The 20,720-nt window shown below is 39.3% G+C and overlaps 3 protein-coding genes across 4 annotated transcripts; 1 reads left to right on the top strand and 2 right to left on the bottom strand.

Moving 5' to 3' along the window:
* Positions 1-3: 3 nt before the first annotated feature.
* Positions 4-11,244, bottom strand: LOC6559366 (TRPL translocation defect protein 14). Of its 2 annotated transcripts, XM_001986960.2 has the most exons (12): positions 10,798-11,210; positions 10,294-10,740; positions 8,865-8,932; positions 8,427-8,464; positions 7,784-7,821; positions 6,525-6,656; positions 2,530-2,658; positions 2,331-2,467; positions 1,679-1,892; positions 1,281-1,611; positions 1,035-1,219; positions 4-710 (listed from the first exon to the last, which is right to left on the bottom strand). In XM_001986960.2, the coding sequence occupies exons 2-12, from the start codon at positions 10,565-10,567 to the stop codon at positions 655-657; spliced, it is 1,602 nt and encodes a 533-aa protein (XP_001986996.2). In that variant the 5' UTR covers positions 10,568-10,740; positions 10,798-11,210; the 3' UTR covers positions 4-654. The 2 variants fall into 2 exon arrangements, with proteins under 2 accessions (XP_001986996.2, XP_032590473.1); XM_032734582.1 differs by lacking the exon at positions 6,525-6,656 and having other exon boundaries at positions 10,798-11,244.
* A 534-nt stretch (positions 11,245-11,778) lies between these two features.
* Positions 11,779-16,711, top strand: LOC6559819 (kelch domain-containing protein 10 homolog). Its single transcript, XM_001986961.3, has 3 exons — positions 11,779-13,133; positions 14,659-15,210; positions 15,322-16,711. The coding sequence occupies exons 1-3, from the start codon at positions 12,276-12,278 to the stop codon at positions 15,751-15,753; spliced, it is 1,842 nt and encodes a 613-aa protein (XP_001986997.1). The 5' UTR covers positions 11,779-12,275; the 3' UTR covers positions 15,754-16,711.
* Positions 16,712-18,499: 1,788 nt separating this feature from the next.
* Positions 18,500-20,474, bottom strand: LOC6561097 (probable pyruvate dehydrogenase E1 component subunit alpha, mitochondrial). Its single transcript, XM_001986962.3, has 2 exons — positions 20,153-20,474; positions 18,500-20,093 (listed from the first exon to the last, which is right to left on the bottom strand). The coding sequence occupies exons 1-2, from the start codon at positions 20,261-20,263 to the stop codon at positions 18,663-18,665; spliced, it is 1,542 nt and encodes a 513-aa protein (XP_001986998.1). The 5' UTR covers positions 20,264-20,474; the 3' UTR covers positions 18,500-18,662.
* Positions 20,475-20,720: the final 246 nt, after the last annotated feature.

The following is a 20,720-nucleotide window of genomic DNA, read 5'->3' on the forward strand; positions in this document are numbered from 1 at the left end:
ACGTAATGTTTTTGGTGGTCTCATTTTAGCTGATTTATATTTGCCTCAAGGTTCTTATTTTGAATTGTTTTGTATTTTGTTTTTTTCTTTACATTTAGCTAAAAGTTACGTTTAAAATTAGCAAGTGCTGTATAGACACACAATATCCAACTTAGAAACAAAAAGAATTTTACACATTAACGTAGATATACACATACAGTTCATTTGTTATGGCTTACAAAATCAGCACGAACAAAAAATATGAAAGAAATCAAGGCAAATTAAGTACAATCGAGCGTCATTTATATATTAACATATATACTATAAACTAGACTCCGCGCATTGAGTACAATCATTTCCTTTTAAGTACGAGCAAATAATTAACAATGTGGAGCATAAAAAAATGATTGAATACATTGATGGCAAACACAGTTACGGGCCTCAAAAGGTCGCAACTGTGTTTGCTTTAAGTAATTTAATTTACACGCTTTGAAAAAATTATACTTCACTTATTTTTAGTTGACAGGTCATTTGTTGAGGCTTACATCTGTGTGTGTATGTGTTTGTAAGTTATGTGTGTGTGTTGGTGTGGTGTACTTGGTGTATGTGTGGGCACAACTGTCGCTTGTTTATTATACGTGTTAAAATAGAGATTCAAGATTCTGTCAAAGAAATCTACTGCCCATTGAGCATCAATGGGGTATGCGAAATTCCGTTTGTGACGCCCTTAGCTACAAATTAAATAAACAAAAAGAATGGGGTCAACGATCAGGCCAAAATCATAAGCCAAGAAATGAAATGGAGATTTGAAATGCGATAGAAGCGAATGAGAAGGAATTTGGCGTTATTTACAGCACAAGTGAAGGCAACTACTAGACTACAAATCTTTGGCTTTGATGGTGACAGCCTCCGGAGCAAGCCCGATGGTATTGATGCATGCGATGACCGATAAAAAGCGCTCTAGTCGCTGTTCTCATCATATGGATGATAATGCTTCTCCGGCGGCGGTTGCGATGGCTGCTGCTGCTGCAGCTGCTGTTGCAGTTGCTGCTTACCATGAGTCGTAGGTCGGAAGTACTTTTTAGTGGTACTCCAGTCCTCGCGGAGGGACAAATTGAACATTGAATAGTCCGGATCGCCGGTAACCTCCTTGACAATGTTCAAGAACTTGGGCATGCAGTTCTTTAACGCCTCGCCGGAGAGGGAAGAATACGTCTCCAAAAGCACCAGGCCCTTGCAGCTGCAATACGAAATGTAAATCGTTAGGGAATTGTAATATGGTTCGTCATATTAGAACATACCGTGGATGACCTGGCTCCTTGTAGATGTCCAGCTGGAAATATTGATTGTTGATCAGGAAGCAGCGTCGCTTCTTGTAGATGGTAAAGTGCGCATCATCACGCTGCGCCAGCAGGTTCATATAGTCGCGATGCGTCAACTGTGTCTTCACCTCAATTCGCGCCTGGCCATGCACATTGGGCCGACGCTGGGTGTGTATATAGCTCCAGTGGTTCTTCTGGCCGCGTTTGCGCAGACGGGCCTGCACTTTGGGACCAGCAGATTGCAGATAGTGATGCACCACATCAAAGTCCTGGAAGGGCGGAAACTCGCTTTCATTCGGCAGAAAGGCAACTGAAGCAAAAATATCAATTGAAAGATTAGTTGGTGCCTCGTACAACAAATACAATCGGAGACTTACCCAAGTATTTGAGCTTCCTTGAGGTGGCTTGCAAGCGGTCACCAATATCAATGCCCAGTTTTTGGCACACGGATTCAATCATACGATTCATTTTGGCCTCAAAATTGGTGGAGTTATCAATCACATCGAAGTAGGGATGACCCACCCAGGCGGCGGCTGATTTGTAGTCCAGTTCACGCGCCATTTCAACGCCCTCCGAGCGACAGGCGTGATCCTGAAAGTAGAATAAGAGATTAGCATGTATTGGGATTTAATCTAAAGTAGGAATTTAAATCTGAATTATAATCAAGTATAAATCAACAACAACAAGCGGCTAATGTTGTTACTATCTTATATTGATTTACTGTTTTTGATTACCATTTTTTATTAAAGCATCGATGAAAACTATTGATAAAGTCAATATAATTGAAGCTCTTAGAAATCTTTACTGGCTGTAAGTTGTTACTATGTTACTCGCGCTCTAAACAAGATTAAGTTCAATCATCTAATAAGCTCTCGAGCAGCTTTAACATAATGCCATTGCTTTGATTTGGGTACCTGATAATGGCGCTTTCTTTTCTTTGTTTTAAACATGCACATATATAAATGGTAAGTGGTGTACCCAAAGAAATAGGTAAATCGTATTAAAAGTGCGCACATGTGGAACACTCACCTCTGTGGAGTAGAAATCCTCGGCGCCATTTGCCGCCGATACCAAGTGCAGGATTTGATTGTAGCGATTGTCGCGCATCTCCACCGGATTCCATTTGTTGCCCGCCATCATTTTCTCCCACTTGTCTTTCGATATATCTGTAAAGCCATAGCCATAGCTTAGTTTTGTGATCATGACTCAATGTATGGATTTCACTTACATGCACTGGCGTCCATGACGCCCCGATCGCAGATGATGAGGCAATTGCGAGTGCTCGAGTTGCCAAGCTCAAAGTATGTGTTCTCTATTTGCACCATGGTGCGTATCAGATTCTCCTGAAATTTATAAGCTACAAAGCGGAAAGAACCATTTGCCATTATATTCAACTGGGATTTATACATTTTACATATTAATTAGATAAGAGTGAATAACCAAGAAGTGTTTGATATCAAAATACAAGAAATACAATTGCAAGCAAATTCTTTGAAGGAAATGTGACAAATATGATTTGAATGTTGCCACTGGTTGAATGCTTCTTTATTTATATACTCATTTTTGTATGAAGGGGAAAGGATGGACAAGGGGTTCCATGGGTGCGATGGGCTACACTCAATTGAGTGGCAATTGAATGAATTCGAGCAGCATAAATCGAAATGCGACAAATGGGCAGCAGCAATAAACAACAAAATGCTCAACTTTGATGATATCGAATCGATAATTTATTCAAATATATACATACGAACACTAATTGAATGCGTATATATTACACATTACATATATAGTATATATATTTATATATACATACAATACAAAGTTCAGTCCCATCTCCCTCCTCCCATCTGATTCAGTCAAATCGACCACAGAGACAAACTATACATTTTTTCTAAACGAGTGAACAGAGCTGAATGAGTGTCTGGTCTGTGTGTGTTATGCGATCATCGTGTGATTATATTGTACAATGTTAGTAAATACGTGCTGCTTGATATATACACAGCTGTGATAATAAACAGTCCAATCGATCCCATCAACAGATGTTTAAATAATAGGGGGGAACCGGAGAGACTCCCCAATTAATATATATATATATATAATAACAGCATTGGAGAAGAGTGTCATCAACCATAATAATATTTACAAAATACAAAAACAAATTTACTATACATTTGTAATGTGGATCTTACAAAGCATGAATAATCCGGAAGTTATGTGAATTGTTCATCGCCAAGTAATGCAATGAGTTTCAAGTTCACACTGAGAGTAATCCGTAACCTAGACCTTGAAAAAAAGCAACAACAACAACAATATAGGAGAACACGTGAACGACGATAACAAATAAGTACAAAGACAGACAGACAGACACAGACAGACACACACACACACACACACGCTCTCGCATGTGCATTGGCAGCGACAGAATAGTTGAGAGGGTATTGTAATTCGCTTAACATATTGGCAAAGATAACTTGCGACTAGCCAAGTTATAAAGAAATCGTCACAAAACTATATAGACAACTAGCCAGAATCTACGATTTTGAATATTGCTTTTCAAAGTTATTTTCAAATAGAATATAATTAAAATTGTCGCCAGCATTATTTGTGTTGCAAGGGTATTTGGTCTTCGACAGCTCAAACATAATAAATCTGTTCTCTCTGCTCTTTTAATATGTTTTTAAATTGATAAAGAAAAGGCACACCGCAGTCACACACTGTTGGGGGGCGTATCAGCGGGAGGTGGAATAAGCTAACGTCTACTGTGCTGCTTTGTTACGGTAAGTGAAACACTCCCTCTACTGGCACAGCTCCCCATCCCTTCCTTCACAAACCCACCCTTCCTTGCTTTGGTCTCAGCCATGCCGACACTTGTTGCGGTCTTTTGCAGCGACTTTGAACTGTTTGCTGTTGCATTGAACTTGACTGCGAACATCATGTGATGAACCGATGGGAATTGATCGATTGAACCGACAATGGAATACACAGCAACGGCATGGGAATGGCGGGAATGGCAGTGGGAGTGGGATGGTAACGGAAATTGGTTTGGGGTAGTTTACGTCAATAGCTAGCAGCAAGTGAATTGTTTTAGTTTGCCAGACTGTGTTGTTGTTGCTTTTGGCAGTTGCCTTCGATTTTGCTTTGCGGCTTGTTTTGGCTAATTCAATTAGCAGCCGGTGATATAAGCAAATGATGCAAACAACCAATACATATTATATATATGTATATATATAGGTATGTGAATATATAATTTGTAATATACTGCACAGCTATGGCAAAAATCTGAGTGATTTGAGTAGAGAGTAGACGACATTTGTATTAAGTTATTGGCAGTGAGCCAGCACAAAGTTCTTAACATATTTTTACATATTTAATTATATAATTAATTGCTTACATTTGCATTGTTTAAGGAACGAAGGAAATTTTCATGGCTAATGATGAAGAAATTGAAAACAAAACAAAAACTCCGAGCAACCAAAGCGTAAGCAAAAATAACAACAAAACAACAAATTCATTAAGCGATGAATTTAAAATAAATCAATAGAAGACACAACAACCACAAATAACAGGTGGCCTATCTGGTGATGTATATCTGGATTTGTTTGTGAGTATCTATATCACGAATGACTATAATAAAAATACCCAAACAGATTAATTAACGCGAAACTGCGAAACTGAAGAGAAAAGCGCACATATATTGCTTATATGGCCAGATAGCCAAACTGACAGAGACCGACTCTTTGGATGAATGGGATGCCGATATATCCGAATGTATATGAACGTATATAGATCTAAAAATCTACGACGTCAACGCCAACGAGCGAGCGAGAGAGCGAGCGAGAGAGCGAGCGAGCGAGCGAGGAGCACGTGACGCTGACAGCGCGAGGTATTCGAAATTCCATTATTCCACAACAAAAATGAGTACAGAACAAATAAATGAGCTGAATAATTATGGCAGACGAAAGTTGCTGCGCCACTGCTCTGGGAAAATGGGCATGTGGCAATTTGTGGCCCTGACTGACCAAATTGTTGTGCACGCAATTCAAGTCAATATGGCACAGGTCTTCAACAACTGCAATTAGTGTGTTGGCTGATTGTTGTTTAAAATGCAGTCATTGTTAATTTGTTTTTGTTAATGAAAAGCATTTATAATTTTTGTTAGTAATCGCTAATCCAAATTTTGCATAAGTTAATATTTAAATTAATAATGTATTTCAGACTTTTATTTAAATTTAGAGTTCTGGTTTTTAATTACTAATGCTATAAGCAAGAAATATTTCAAATATTTGTTTTTTTAACATACACATAAACAAATGCAGATTTTTCTAATATTATTTTTGCTAATTTTTTATTTATATTTATTGTTGCTATAGAAACTAAAGCGTTCTGTTTGCAGACCTAATCGGGGGCACGTGCGAGTCAGCATCTAAAACTGGCTATAATAATGAGATGACTGCTCTTAACCGTATACGTATATAGATATATATAGATATATCTATAAACACACATATATATTTATATGCGATAATATACAGTCACATCTGTAGCAACTCATATGCTAATTATAAATGGCCCATTTTAATTTGCACGTATTAAGCGTTAGGCGTTTATTAAAAACTGTGAGTGCCTTGTATGAGTAAAGCTATACATTCTGTTGTATATTTGTGTAGATAGAGAGATAGATGATATTAGAGACATTTGGCACAAAACAGTCTGCAGTTTGTAAGTGGACAACAAACATGAAACATACACAAACACAGCTCAGAGGAGCACAGCACAGCACAGCAAAAAAAAAAATGAAGAAATATAGACTGGCAGGAATATGTGCATGTTTATAGATCTTGCGAATGCTTAGATAGGCGCAATTTGTTAACAAATAAATTAAAAGAGAAGAAGAAAAAAAACAATTAATAAAAACATAACACGAAAAATGTCAACTCATCAACGGCGCAGACTGTTGACAGAGCAAACAAAAAGATATCACACGTAACAAGTGAGGTGAAGGATAAAGACAACGATCTGTTTAAGATAATACTGTTGCCAAGATAAAGCAGCTCTCAAACACACACACACACACACACACAGAGGTAAACGTTGTTACAATCACAACATTCAAGTCTTTTTGAGAGCGATCGACGAATGAGGTTTTTTATTCTGATTGGATGTGTTTTACTTTTGTTTTTTTTTGTTTTGGTTCGTTGTCTGCACTTGGGCACAAACACTCACCTTCGCTGCCATTCGGCTTGGAGGCAGCCTTGGCCAGGCAACGTGGACAGGATGCGGTCAGATCGATGATACTGTGCTCCGGTGCGGCAAATGGTAGTTCTTTGTAAACGAAGGTGGTTGGCGTGGGTGGGTCTGTGTGTGTGTTATCAACGTCGCAATATCAATAATAAATAAACAACCTAACGCAATCTAGACACTCAACTCAAATCCCTCACAATATAAACGAAGCATCTTCGTTATAATGTTGTCATCAGCAGTTCAACGAATATCTAGGTGCAAACTGAGTTCATGCTCGTGACCACCTCACAGATTATTCATACTTATATTTTGTTACCCAAAGTGTATGGCAAGTCATGCAATTGAGTGATTGCAAATATTATATATATATATATACAAATATATATATATATTCTCCTTCTTTGGAAAGAGAGGAGCGTAGAAAAGGCCGATTACGGCTAAAGAACGCAATTGACAAATTAGTTTTGAAAATTGTCAAACTAATGGCAGCTAGTCACGCAATTCTTAAGTCGGCTCGCCTAAGGATTCACTCATATTATTCATTGCCTTCTTTCTTTATATATAAATACAAATATATATGTATATATATATATAGATAAATATATCTGTGTGTAGAAATGCGCAAGCGAGTTACATAAAAATGAACTTTTATTGAAGGAGGACCGACCGACAAAAGCATTTAGTACACATCTAAACAACAAAAAGTATCTATAGTATGCGCGTATCTATAGACTGTGGACTATAGTATCTGGCAGCTGAGATAGTCGCGCTGTAGCTATTATTTTTGTGGGAGGCTGTACACATGATCGCAGCTAAATATATAGCGCTAGCTACATACATATATTTGTACACATCTAATATATATTATATATGGCCGACAAAAAGTAAATATTTTTGAAGTATTTTCGTTTCGAGAAAATGCTGCGACGAACTTGACAGTGTGCAGAACGAACATTGAAATGCCCCATCCTCAAAAAAACAAAAAACAATATACTAGAAATTGGTAAGATCAGCGGATCTTATTATGAAACAAGCACAGGAAACAGTATTATCTTGGCTATAATGTATGTATCTACAGAATAGCATCTAAGTTCAATGATTAGTTTAATGTTATGGGTTTTATTATGGGGAAAATGCTTGCAAAAGTAAACTCTCGCTTTCTCCTTTCTCCTTTCTCTCTCTCACTCTTCTCTCTGACTTTCTCGTTTCTTCTACAAGTAGTTTGGCATTTCAAAACTTACCCTCTTTCTCGGTCAGATCAGAGAACTTGACTCCACCGCTAAATATATTGAAAAGGGGAGAGATAAAAAAGATATGGAAATCATAAATTAGGAAAATGTTTAATTCATTTTTTTATTATTATTATTAAAAGGCACTACGCATAAGCTACATTTAAATTATTTGCTTGAATATATTTTAAAAAGTAAATAAATAAAATAAAATCAAGATTTTAAAGAGAATTTATTTATTATCGAGAGTGAGTTGACATATATGCAAGTATAAATAAGTATTTTGCACAGATTTGTGCATAAGTATGTATATATTTTATGCATGGCAAATTGTATAAGAACACAATCAAACTCAAATCATTATCTTCAAAATGCCGCACAAACAATAGGCACAAAACATTGTTTGCAGCAAACGTAGCGAACCAAAGCCATTTGGACAGCACAGACAGACAGACAGACGAGAGCCAGGCAGCCAGCACAGCAGTTAAGAGGCACCTGCCTCAGAGGCATACCACAGAGCTGCATGTGCCTGTCTGCCTGCCTGTCTGTCTGGGCATCTGACTTTAGCTTGCCGCGTTCTTAAATATGATTATCGTTACTTTTATTTATTTTTTGGTTCGTTTGTGTTGATTTTTGATGTGTTTAAGGCATTTACCTGAGTAGTACAGTGGCCGTTTCAGGCACGCGGAACACCTGAAAATATTGAACATGCTCATTGCTTTGTTTCGAGATTCGAGTTGTTTGTGGGGGAAATTGATTTTTTTTTTTAATTTGTTTTTTTTTTGTTTTTCCTTTTCATCGCTACGGCATTATCATATCATTTCATTTGATATGGGTCGAGTATGAGCTAACCATACTGCCACGTAGCAGCAAAACAGCATGACAACAATACACATGGAACTAGCATACCATTTGGCAGTACTTACAACTGCCACAGGTACGCAACATAAGAACAACATAAACAGCACAATATGCTGCCGTTGCAAGTTTGCAAGAGGCAACAAATGTTGCTCTGTCTCAGCGAAGTATCCCAAGCCCACTCAACAGAGCCCAAATTAAAACATATAAATGTGTGCAGAATTGTGAGACTCACCTTCCAGCCAAGATTCTCGAAGAAGGTGCACAGGCGACTCTGGCCAGTTGTCTTGCCACCGCAGGGACCTGTAAAATACCAAAAGTCCAATCAGTTGACAGCGCAAATAATATCAAATGAATGACAACATTGATAATTATTAACGCCTAACCCTGAACACAATATAAGCTCGAGGACACATTCAACTGCAACTGCAACGGCAACTGTCGCTTGTGCAGCGATGAGGAAATGAATCGGACTAAATTGATTTGATCTATTGGAAACTATAGACTTTTTTATTTCCAAGTTATCTACATAGTTTTAAGGAAACATAAACTAGTTTCAAGTGCATTCAATCAGCTTATTTAAGCTTAATAATGTGAAAAGTAAATCTGAGTAGTCTTTAAATTCGAGAAATTTTGCTGTCCAACATATTTTATTTTATTGCAATCGTTCGCATTTATATCAACCAAAGCTTCGCATTTCATTTGAATGTTATTTTTATCTCTAAGCTTATTTAAATTTTGAGTCATAATAAATGAAATACTATATTATATAATTTTTTATAATGCATCGCAATGACTTAGTTGCCTTTTGTCTAATCTTCCACTTAAGACCATTACTTTGCTTTAGCAAATGGAAGTCAGCTGTGCACACATATAGTACACATATATATTTATTACATATATACATACATAAACATATATACATACATATAGTACACATATATATTTATCACATATATACATACATAAACATATATACATGTTATTGCTCTTTTGGCACCACGCAAAAACTGCCTTTATTAATGAAATGGGAGTTTTTTTGCTTATCAACTTGAATTATACGTTCGGCATGTGATTAGACAAGAGGAAATGATAACAGACAAGGACACAGGCACATACATGCAAGTATTTTTGTATAGTTTAGATGTGTCAATAAATGTGAGTTTGTTTGTGTCTGTGAAATCACAGTCAGTTGAGCCAATTTAATTGATTAGACCACGCGCCCAATATTTATGTTATTTGATTGCTGTTGTTTGTGCCGGGCCTTTTTCGATCACAGGTTTTTTTTTGCAACGCGATTTATAAATGAGTGTGTTGTGTGTGTTGTATGTGTAAAATGTAAAAACACCGGTTGAACGAAACAGAAGTTAAATTAGTTGGTTGATTGTTCGATTTGATAAGTGATTCGTTAGCATATCAAGCAGCGAGACCGCTAATTGAAAATGTATGCATTTTGAGTGCTAGCTGCGCAGGCTAAAAAAGAGAAACTACCCCAAAAAAAAAAACGTGGGAAACGTGCGCCTTTTCAGGGTCCTGACGACCTTGACATGCTTTGGAGAGCAATACACACATCGTAAACAAAACAGATACAGAAGAAAGTTTCGCCTGTCTGTCTGTCTGCCTGTTGTGTCTGCCTGTTTGTCGGTGTAGTGATTTCAACTTACCGCCAGTGAGGACAATTTTGTAGACACGCTTCTCCTTGGTGGACACGGAGCCCATTTTGTTTAGCTTCAGGCTGGTGGCCATGGTGGCATTTGGCTTTGGCGATGTTGACTTGTTGTTGTCGACAACAGCAGCAGCCGCCTCCTTTGAAATTGAATTTGAATTCGAAACCGAGCTCAAGTTCGAGTTGTTGCTCGGCTGCAGCGTCGTCTCGATGCTCAGCACCGACTGTTGCCCGTTGCTGGTCGGGACCAGGGCAGGTGCTGTGGTTGCCATGGCTTATGGTCTGTGGCGCAACAGCAACAGCTGTTTTTTTTTTATCGGTATGTCGTCAAATGTGAATCCTTGCGCCTTAAATTCCCCACTCTCTCTCTGGCTCTCTCCGTTACTATCGTGCTCTTTGGGTATTCCAAGCGACGAAGTGCACGTGCCGTTTTTAGGTTATGGTTCTGACGGACAATTTGTGAGCAGTGCAAAATCGTCGGAATTGATTAAAAGGTACATACGAGAAACCGTTGCGATGTTTACACAAATTATTGTATTATGTGTATATCCAAGAATTTCAGTGTGTTTAGGGTGTTGTTTACAGCTGACAGCTATAAATCCTTGATGAATCTTGCGCTATATTTGATGGACATTCTTAATGAGTAAATAGCGCGCGCTGGTGCACATTATTAAATAACATTTAATTGCCGATTTGCTAACGGTTGGTAACTACAGAATTGGACTTGAATGGAACACCCTACGACCGCGGGGTCAACAAAAACAGAGGAATCGTTATATACCACATCCGAGTTTATATAGATCAGAGTTTATTAGTTTTACGATCGAGCACCATCTTGCACGTTTTTAATTAAAAGCAAAACTGAAGAACCTCGCTTCCACAGTGCACACTTTATAGCCACACTGCATAAGCGTCACTGTAACAGTGTACACACACTCTGGCACATATTAAGTTTCAATAACATTTGTTATCGTGAACCGATTCGAAGCGAATTTGAATTTAACATTTTTGAACTAGTCAGTGCTATCAACTATCGACTGCAAGAACAGATCACATCAACTAAAAATTAAAATAAAATAGTGAAAAGACAACTTTTGTTGCACAGCTTTTCTGCTAAATTCTCTGTCCTCAGCTACGTTTGAATTATATTTTAGTTTAGTTCATTGTAGTTCATTTCTAAGGGACTGTTATTCGCAATGAACTATTGAACCAGTTTTTGGAATCAGTTCGATTAATTAAAGTGTGCGGTTCATTGCTAAAAATACAAATGAATGAAAAGGGCACAAGTTTATTAAAATAAAAGCAACATAGTCAGTATTATATAAATCAGTTTCTGCATATAATTTGTAACATATGTTAACATATAATTTCAACGTTTACCAAGTTGGCAGCACTTAGTATTTCAGGGGAATTTTGGTATTAGTTGAGGGCAAATTTAGGACGCAACCCTTGTATATTAAGTCGTATTTTATTATGTTATTTGAATTGCAGCTGCAATGATGTGCGTGCTTGGTGCTTAAGCGTAATCAATTGTGAAATAAAAACAAAGCCCAATAAGTTTTTAATCGAGAGTTTTATTAAAATTATAAACAAAATATATTGACAAAATTTTAGCCAGTGCGTAGTGTGTAAATTTTTTCGACATTCACTATTACGGAGTACATTCAGCCATATATACACATATACATAACGTAACATGTGTGAGCGCGAGTGAGAGAAAACGTCAACATGACAGCAACAACAACAACAATAACAGCAGCAGCAGAACAAGCAGAGTAAAAGAGAAAGACCCCAGCCAGCTGTGTAGGTCGTCGTGGTCGATTTCTGTTTTTAGGCTCCCAAAATCAGTAACAAAATTTATAAGTCAAAAATTCGTTATTTACATTAATCTTAAGCCCAAAAACGTGTCACACACTGCATATTAAAAAATATTTTCGAAAATTGTTCGTTATTGAATTGTGCGGGTGAATTTCAATTGTTATGCACATATTCAATTTATACAAGCTCAAGTGCATAATTATACACAAACTACGTCACATCTGGACCGTCGTTGTATTTGTCGCCAACTTGCTCGATAACTATTATCGAAGGGCGATCAATCGGCAGCAGCTGCAGCCCCCTCACCCAAATAACAATAACAACAACAACATTATGGAACAAGAAATACAAGACGAGGCGCCAGAAGAGCAGCAACAACAACAACAGCAGCAGCAGCAACAACCGCTGGAACAGGCGCAAGCTGATTTTGTGGCACGTTTTAATGCAATTGCCGCAGCAGAACCGATGGATGCCAGTGACATGGAGAACGAAGATGCCGACGATGAAATCGATATCGATGATGACGAAGATGACGTCGACGACGATGAGAACGAACTAAGTGATGTGGAGGATTCGGATCCCGAAATGGAGGAAATGTATTCGGATGGCGATTGGACAACCTCGAACGATGAGAGCGAAATGTCCACAACCATATCGAATGTGGGCCTCGGGCCCGTGGAGCCATCCGAGCCAGCCGCAGTCCGACCCATGTACAGCTTCCAGCCAGCTCGGCTGGTCAAGTGCCAGTTTAAGGAGAAGCACTGCATCGGTGGCTTTCCACTGGGGCGCAGTGGCCATCGGATAATCGCGTCCAAATCGCATCTTTACTCGCTGGGTGGCTACAATCCGCGAAGTGCGTTAACTGCCGCTCGACGCGGCAGGTGTCTGCTCTTCCAGGAGCTGTGGAGCTACAATTTCGCCACAAATCACTGGAAATTGGAACTGAATGCGGACAACGCAAGCAATATGCCCACGGAGCTTGCTTCCAATGCGCTTGCCATTCACAATGATGTGCTGATTGTAAGTATTGTGAATGTTGTTGTGTTTCGAAAAGAGGGGGAAACAAAAATAGACACAACTCTGTGTTTGCTTGCGACAGTGTGTGTGTGTGCGTGTGTGTGTGTCTGTGTGTACGAAAAAAAAACAACAATAAAACTTTTAGAGGTGGCATCAGTGCCCCCGCACACCCCTGTCCCCTTGTGTCGCATATAAACTTGTTTCGTAAATGCGACGAACATAAACACAATCCAAATAGTTATCGTTGTAGTGCGTACAAATACACATGTATAATTTGCATTCATCGCGTCGCTGGGCGCCGATCAGTGTTAGTTAGGCTCATTCTCAATGGGCTCAATGCCACGCCCGACAGACAACAGGCAATACGCAACAAACAACACAACACACAACGCATACACGTTACTCTTCCCCGTCCGCTTTGTTTATGCATTCTAAACATTCGAGGCCCAAAAAAAAAGAAGAAAAAAATAGACGAAACAGCTGCGCGCAGTTCGCTGTCCGCTGTCCGCTGCTAATGTTGCTATCTCGCTTATGCGCATGCCCAGCAGCAGCAGCAGTAGCAGCTCATCCCTCTTGGCAACTACGCAGTTGCTGCATGCAACAACTTGTTTACCAGGTTTTCCCTCATATACTCCCCCTTGACTCCATACAAAGCTGAGAGTAGCGCGCGCTTTTTCTTTTGTCGTTTTTTTTTTTTGGGTTTTGTTTATTATTATATCTTTGTGGCTATGGCGTCTGATTGTCTTTCAATAGCTTTTCCTAGATTTACCGTATAATGTGGCATCCACAACAACCAACATTCATCTGGTCTCGCTCATTTAAGTGGCCAAAATTGAATTTTTGCTTTGCAGATACACATTTGATACAGTCATGGTCTTGCCAAAGAGAAGGTCTGACCCAATTTGATATTTGACCAAAAAAAAGTAATCATCTAAAAATATTATAAATGTATGAATATGATAAACGATACTTTTCACATAATTGATTAGAATCATAAATCAGATTTACTTATAATCATATTTCAAATTATAATGTCGCATTTTGTCCAGTTGGACTGGTAATATAATCAAGAGCTGGAGACCAATTAGACTGATTAGTTGATTTTTTTCCTATCTACGGACAATTACGTCTTTGGGCCCCTGTCCAAGTGTATATCTACTTATGCTGGTTACAGCTCAACAACTGCACAATTAGTTTCAATTAGAAAGTTAATCATAAAACATGAGCTGCCAGGCCCACTTTCCCATATTTTGGTGGATAACCCAGAAATATGCTCAACACACTCAACACACAGAAGATAGACTCATACACATGTTTCCGCTTATCGTTCAGTTGCTGCTGCTGTTGTTGCTGTTGCTGCTGTTGCTGCTGATAAGCTGTAGAAAACGCTGTTTTTTTCGTCGCTTGACTCAGCTCTTAATTGAATGCAGCATCAGCAGCAGTCGTATCTGGGGAGCAAGGGATTTGTATTGTTGCTGCAAAGAGCAAACGAACAATGATAACGATAATTTCTCTTTTGCCTTTGCAGTCGCATGGTGGCACTGGTTATCCGTTTGGAGAGTCGTGCTCGAATGATTGCTACGTTTATCGCACGAGCGACACCAGCGCTGGCGTTGAGCGCTTGAAAGTTACTGGGGATTTGCCGACGGCTCAGTACGGACCGGGCATTGTCATACACAAGCATTATCTGTACACGATTGGAGGTACGACGGGCTTCGATTACTCCTGCGATGTGTACCGTTTGAATCTGCAGACGAGCGTTTGGGAGAATGTCTACATCTGCAGGCCAGAAATGCGCGACGATCCGGAGGGTCGCTATCGCCACGAAGTTGTCTACGATGGCAAACACATTTTCGTGCTGGGCGGCGGCACCTCGAATTCGGTGTACGATCTGCAGCGCATACCGGCCTACAATCTGGACGCAAATAGCTGGGATTACTTTGACACGTTGCCGGATCGGAAGAGCTGCGCCTGGAGCCAGAATGACAAGGGATATCCGCGACCACGCAAATGTTTCTCCTGTGTTCAGCATCAGTCGTCGAATGGTGACATTGAAGCCTTTATCACTGGCGGCCTGCAGGTGAGTTGCCAACTACTTAACAATACTTATTTGTCATTTTTAATTTGAATTTTAAATAAAATGTTAAATGAATCTGAATTCTAATCAAACAAATTATTGTTATCCACTTAGGGCGACTTCTCGACATACTTCTCGGATATCTGGAAGCTGAATTTGCGTACTAAACAGTGGTCCATCATACAGACGGCCAGCTTGCCGCGTCCATTGTACTTCCACTCGGCAGCGCACTCGGATAATGGCTGCATGTACATCTTTGGCGGCATTGAGTACAACGACAAGGAGACACTGAAGCGTCGTAATGATCTCTACAAAATGTGGATGACCATACCAAAGCTAAGCGAAATGTGCTGGGATGCCATCACCTACTACAATGATAATCTCGATCTGTACGATCGCAAAACCCTGCTCGCCGCTGGCATACCGAAGACTTTCACCGAGCGCCTGCCGCCGCAGCGCTCGTCCAGCGATTCGGGCGAACCGGGCACATCCATGGTGACATCGCTGTACTCGATTGCGAAACGTGCACGTTCCCAAATGCAATAATAGGCTAGCCTCGAGCTTTAATCCTCCTCCCCTCTCCATCCCCCATCTCCCTGCCTAAAATAAAAAGTTGTGAATTGAGAATGTGGCGTGAGTGAATGCCCCTGTGTTGTCGTTAAGTTCGTTCGTTTCTGTTTTTAAATGAAGAAAAATCGTAAAAGAAAAAAAAACAACAAAAAAAAAAACAAAAACAAAGAATAATAAATATAAAATACTTTATTTAGTTTTTGAGCGCGCGCTGTGATCGAATGAATACGGACATTTATATTTCTACATATGTGTATTTTGATATTTCGTAGACTCGAATTGAAAGGCGAACATGTTAAGCATGTAAATAAGACGTAATTAAGTTTAGATAGCTGAAAGGCAATACGACAGGACGACAGGAGGCAAATTATGCATTCAAAATTCTAAAAGAAAATAATAATAACCGGAGAACAGTCAGCGCACAGACCGCAGTGCACAGCCCATACACAGCCACACCACACATAAATACAATACAACTTATTGCTATATGCCTATTTAACTATACTATATAACTGGTATATCCATTCAAGTATTGCTGTTTTAACCCTACCCACCCACATACACACACCTTACCCATGCAGCTATTGCACCCAAACCCAAACTTGAAGGCTACACCAAAACAATGACATATATATAAGAAGTACGAGCAGAGAGGCAGGTTTGCAGTTTTGCGAGTTGAATGCGTTGTCTCGCAAGCTGCCCCCAAAAAGCAATTGTAGTACTTCCGATGTATGTATTTTTTTTGTCAAAGTGTACATAATATTTAGACGTAGTAATATTTAATTAATCTAAGATTGCGTCTTTATTGTGGTATCTTGGACCGAACCAGCCGAATATTTCAAAAACAAAGTTTGCTTGAATTATTACATGATAGCCATCACCGGCTACAATTTGGTTGATTCTAAGTTAATAAAGTTTTTAATGTAACAAATAATCCTGCTGCTGACTATTTATTGCGTCTGGAAAAACGCATCAATGGTTTTCCCCCCTTTCATGCAACTTATTGCGTCGCTGCTGACCCAGTTTTGTATGTTGGTTGAGAGCCTGTGGCATGAATTCGACTACATCGGGGTTAAAAATAACTGTGTCATGCGCATTAGCAATTGCACACCAAAAAAGAAGAGAAGCGCTGCACCCCCACCATGAAATACATACAAATATATAAACTGCTCAAAATAAAGTTTGCAAATCTGATAATTTCATTGTCAGTCAATATCGCACATTCCCAACAAATCAGGAGCGAAAATTTAAAAAAAAAATGTGTTGCTCAAAGCTAGTTTCTGTGCTTTTTATATCATTGTCAGTCAATTTCACACATTCCCAACCAAACAGAAGCAATAATTGACATACAAAAACAAGAGAGTCGGGCGTAACCGACTGCGAAATACTTTGATACCATAAGTTATTCCAGCGGTGTTTTTTAAAAAGGAGATTATGTGCTAGAATCAAGTACAAGATCAGGTAGCAGCTGCCGCATGGCTGTGCATGTACATGATTTGATTTCTGAGGGTGGGTTCAATGATCAGTGGGAAGGTATTTCTTGTCTGTGTTTTATAATTATAGTATTTTCAATGTAAACTGTTGTTAGCAGGTGCTTTGCACATACGTTTGCCACGTGCTTGTACCTTCTTCGTGTGCTTGGTTCTCTCCCTTTAGTGCACTATATTTGAGTGACCCTCCTTATGATAGTTTCATACAGGCTTCATACCTAATATTATAGATTGTGACTTCAATCTTCTTCAATCATCAACTCGTTCGTTTAAAAAAAGTTTCTTTCAACAATAACAACTCTGTCAACTTCATCGAGGTTTTTAATTATATCGCCCGGAATAACTCGGCTCAAGGCCAGAGCCATCTCAATTATTTTGATAATTCAGTTCTAACTGAAAAACACTTTTGCATGTGAAACGGTTTGGAGCAGTTTATCATGTGGGTTATTACGGTTTTTCATGTGGTTTAACACGGGTTATCGCGGTTTTTCGGATGGTTTACGATGTAAACAATACACTCACAATAAACACTAAAGATAGTATGACTATATGTAGTTGTTATATACTAAAATAAAATGTTATCTGGGTTTTATTTATTTATTTCAAAAGTTGAATACAAGTTAATCCGTCTTCAGGTCTGTCGACTACGATAGACTACATACACAGCTGTTTTGTACGGCGTAACCACACGCAGAGATTGTAAGTTATAAAAAACAAATAAAGAATGACCATATAACAGTTGTGGCATACCATAATATACATATGTATATCCCAGCATAATTTAGTTAACTCAATTCAAACACATAGAGGGAAATGCATATTCACATTTCATTATATTCTACTTTCACATAAATATATCTTTGAGATTCAGTATTAAGATATATATATATATATCTATATATATATAGTCAAAAGCATAAGCTTCTCATTGAATATTATTTGATCTAAATTGAAGTTAAAGAGATAGCTTGAATTGATAATAATTAACTAACACTCTTCAATATAAAATTTAAAAATAGTAATTAAGTAAGACTTAATTATAGATTAAAATAGCTTAATGGGCTTCTCATATAATCATCGAATAATTTGCTATAAGAAAATTGCATATTTTCGCTTTAAGCAACTAATTTTAATTATCTAATATAAGATCTGGGTGTAAACTGAGTGCTTAATGACAGGTGGTGTGCACAAAAAGCTCAAGCAGCAGATGCTTTGAAAACATTGAAGAGATGCTCGTATATGCAAGAGTAACTGGCAAAGGTAGTCAGTCGTCTTATTATTTTATTGTAAAAAGAAAAGTTCATGCAGTAGCTAATATATAGTATTACACTATATTCATTTGGGTAAACTAAAAAGATTTGTTGTGTTTCTGAATTTTTTTACTTAGATTCTTATCTAGGCTTCCGTCTTATCGCCGCTTTTTGGTGGAGGTGGAGATTTTGCGGATGAGGCTGAATCTGGTGGGGCAGCAGCTGGTGGGGCGGCTTTTGATGCTGGTGACTTATCATCCTTCTCGGCAGGAGCTGTCTTATCATCCTTCTCGGCAGGAGCTGTCTTATCATCCTTCTCGGCAGGAGCTGTCTTATCCCCTTTCTGCGCCTTCTTGGCTTTCTGCGACTTCTGAGCTTCCAGCGTCTTCTTGGCTTCCAGCGCCTTCTTGGCTTCCTGCTCCTTCTTGGCTTTTAACTGGGCATCTATGATCACCGCATCGCCAATGGGCACTTTTTTCATCTCATTGGCTGGTGTACGCTTGGGCTTGCCAAAGCACACCTCCGAGAGACGTTTGTGATCGAGCGTATAACCGGAGATGCCGCGTATTTTCGGCTCCACATTCTTTGAATAAACATCGGTGGCAAGCTCGTCTAAGCCCACTTCGCGATCAGCGAGGACCTTTTTGACCACTTCGGCGACCTCAGCGCGAACCTCAGCATCGATCTTCTTAAGTTCCGCCTCTTCGGCCAGACACAGCTTGATGATCTGAGTGCGAAAACTATCGATAGGATCGCGGTCGGCTCGCACCTTGCTGACCTCTTCGCGCGAGCGATATGACTTGCCCGGATCCGACATGGAATGCCCCTCGAACCGGTATGTGTACATCTCCAGTACGATTGGGCCATGCTTCACCGCATAGTCCACAGCGAATTCTGTTGCACTACGAACAGCCAACACCTCATTGCCATCAACCCAGAGACCGGGCAGATATTGACCGCGCATATAAAAATCGGTTAGGGCCGCATGACGTGCCACGTGGGTGCCCATGCCATATTGATTATTCTCGCAGACAAAGATGCAAGGCAGGCACCACAGCTTCGCCATATTAAAAGCCTCAAACACCTGCCCCTGATTCGCAGCACCATCGCCATAACACGTAACACAGACGCCACCATCGCCTCGATAGCGATGTGCCAAAGCGATGCCAGCTCCAATGGGTACCTGGGCGCCAACGATGCCATTGCCGCCATAAAAGTTATCACCGTAGGTGTGCATGGACCCACCTTTGCCACGACTGCAACCGCTCTTTACACCCACCAGTTCGCCGATCAATCCCTGCGCTGAGACGCCCATCAAATAGGTCCAGCCATGTGACCGATAGGCCGTTATAACGCTATCAAATTTTCGGAGCACAGCACACATGCCGACGGCGACGGCCTCTTGTCCACTATAGAGATGACAGAAGCCACGTACTTGCCTCGCCTTGTACATGTTGCCACAAGTGTTCTCGATGCGGCGCACCTCCACCATTTGCCTATACATTTTCAATGCATCCTCACGAGACAATTCAACATCCATTTGCGGACCCTTAGGTAGCTCATAACATTTAAAAGTCTATCAAGTTGAATACACATTTAGATTTGACCACATTCTTAAAAGAATCCCAGACTCACGTTTTCCAGCGTCAGAGTTGAGCAGCCCGAATTAAAGCGCTTTGGTGGCCTCCATTTATAACAGCATATCTTACATCTTGACATAAGCTGTATTCTAGCTGCTGATATCATTTTGACGCTGGCTGATAATGGGCATGAGTTCAAGATATATCATACAATGTTCAATATAATATTTATATTCAAATAATATGCATTTCAAAGATTTCAGAATTTATGAATTATATTAAGAATTTTTAAATACCGTCGCGATTGAAATAAGTAGAACAGAAAATCAAAATATATAATAATATATAATAGACACTTGACATATGTGATTCAAGAAATACTTTTTCAGTGTGATCTGTATTTCAATTTTTATTTCCTAAACTACTTGATTATTTAATTTATTTTCCGACGCCGATCCTATTGATCCTGTGTCGCAATATCTTTCTCATGTCTTAATAATATATAAGATGATCCTTATCTTTTGTCATAAAAGAAGACAAAAAAATTTATCTTTTTTAAATTAACCGTTGTAGTTAGTTTACATACAGTGCAGCCAGACTTCACCGACTGCGTAATATTCTGA

The sequence above is a fragment of the Drosophila grimshawi genome, unplaced genomic scaffold (assembly GCF_018153295.1).
Source record: "Drosophila grimshawi isolate 15287-2541.00 unplaced genomic scaffold, ASM1815329v1 contig_1369, whole genome shotgun sequence".
Taxonomy (NCBI): domain Eukaryota; kingdom Metazoa; phylum Arthropoda; class Insecta; order Diptera; family Drosophilidae; genus Drosophila; species Drosophila grimshawi.